The sequence below is a fragment of the Nannospalax galili genome, unplaced genomic scaffold (genome assembly GCF_000622305.1).
Source record: "Nannospalax galili isolate Female #2095 unplaced genomic scaffold, S.galili_v1.0 scaffold16, whole genome shotgun sequence".
Lineage (NCBI taxonomy): Eukaryota > Metazoa > Chordata > Mammalia > Rodentia > Spalacidae > Nannospalax > Nannospalax galili.
Genome location: NW_008339910.1, coordinates 2,355,563 through 2,356,826, shown reverse-complemented (window position 1 = coordinate 2,356,826; position 1,264 = coordinate 2,355,563). Strand labels below are relative to the sequence as shown.

Genomic DNA, 1,264 nt, shown 5'->3' with positions numbered 1-1,264 from the left:
AATTAAAAATACCAGACTGGTGGAACTAACCTTCTTGGGTGTTTAACAGACATACTTTGAGGGGTATAATAATTTGGTCAGAGGGACATAAAGGACACTTTTTGCTCCTTACCCTCCTAGGTTGACTAGTTCCAGGGGACTTTGAGCATCTCTCAAAATGTCCTATAATGGTGGTGGGTCACCTGTTCTCTTGACCAAGGAGGCCGGGGAGACCACATCAGATAGACTTGAACCAGTGTCCAGTCTACAAAGAGGAGGGTCAACACAGAGAAATGATTTCCTCCCTGCTTCCAAGCGAAGCCAACCATGGTCAAGCAGGACCTTTGACTTACCATCACAGGTGGAACTGGTAAAAGAAAGGAGCCAGGAGCTCCTCCCAAGTCCATGTGACCCGTGAGGAACAGATCCTCAAATGACCTTAAGAGTAACAATAAATTAGTTTATCTGGACCAACTGTATGGCCTTAAATACTGAGAAGGAAAGTATAACCAAAGATTAAAGGGGCCAATATAATTTCTTAAGAGTCCATATGCATAGCTAAAGGCTACATAACAAGCAACAATGCCAGACAGGTGATACCTTCTTTTGAGTTGTTCGCCAGGGTGGCCAAAGGGACTCCCAGATAGTAACTGAGCATAGAACTGGGAAAATGCACAGCAGACCCCAATCTTACCCAAAGAAATATTGACAACTGATTACTGCTAGATGAGGAACAGCTGACCCTCCAAAAACAAAGACCTCTAGATATAAGCTGACTAGATTCACCAGAAGGGCATGCAGTGGGGAATGGCTGGGGGTGCCGACAACACAGCAGACAGTGGTAGGCATATCAGAGTTATAAGGGCTCTAGTGGGAGGAGGGAGGCAATGGGAGGGTGCTATCTGGGAAGTGGGTATATAGTCCAATGAGATGGTTTGGGATGTTCACATATGAAAAAAATCAATAAATTTTTTTAAAAATATATTATATTTGAGGAGGAAGCATGGAAATTTACATCATGCTAATTAGTATAGGTGATAAACAATACCACTGAAATCTACCTGATGACTTTATAGATATACACAGGCACCAAGGATCCAAGTGCAACCAAGTATGCATGCGCCAACATCTCAGTGTTAGTAGCAAAAGCAATGAGTCTTTCAGCAAGGAACAATATATTCTAAAATGAAATGGAGACCTTTTTTAAAGGTTAAAAACTCATTCAATTTTATGTCTTACAGGGTTTATACTGAGTTCAATATTGTATAGCTGTATTAATCCAACT

General features: G+C 41.5%; 1 protein-coding gene across 2 annotated transcripts in view; it reads right to left on the bottom strand.

Annotated features, from left to right (window-relative positions):
* Window positions 1-1,264, bottom strand: part of Fam174a (family with sequence similarity 174 member A) — a 29,745-nt gene that overhangs the window by 1,226 nt on the left and 27,255 nt on the right. Inside the window, exon 3 of one of the 2 annotated variants that reach the window (XM_029564260.1) lies at window positions 333-417. The exons of the other annotated variant lie outside the window; for it this stretch is intronic. Coding sequence (XP_029420120.1) covers window positions 333-417 — 85 coding nt within the window. The remainder of the gene's footprint in view (window positions 1-332; window positions 418-1,264) is intronic. 2 annotated transcript variants of the gene reach the window in all.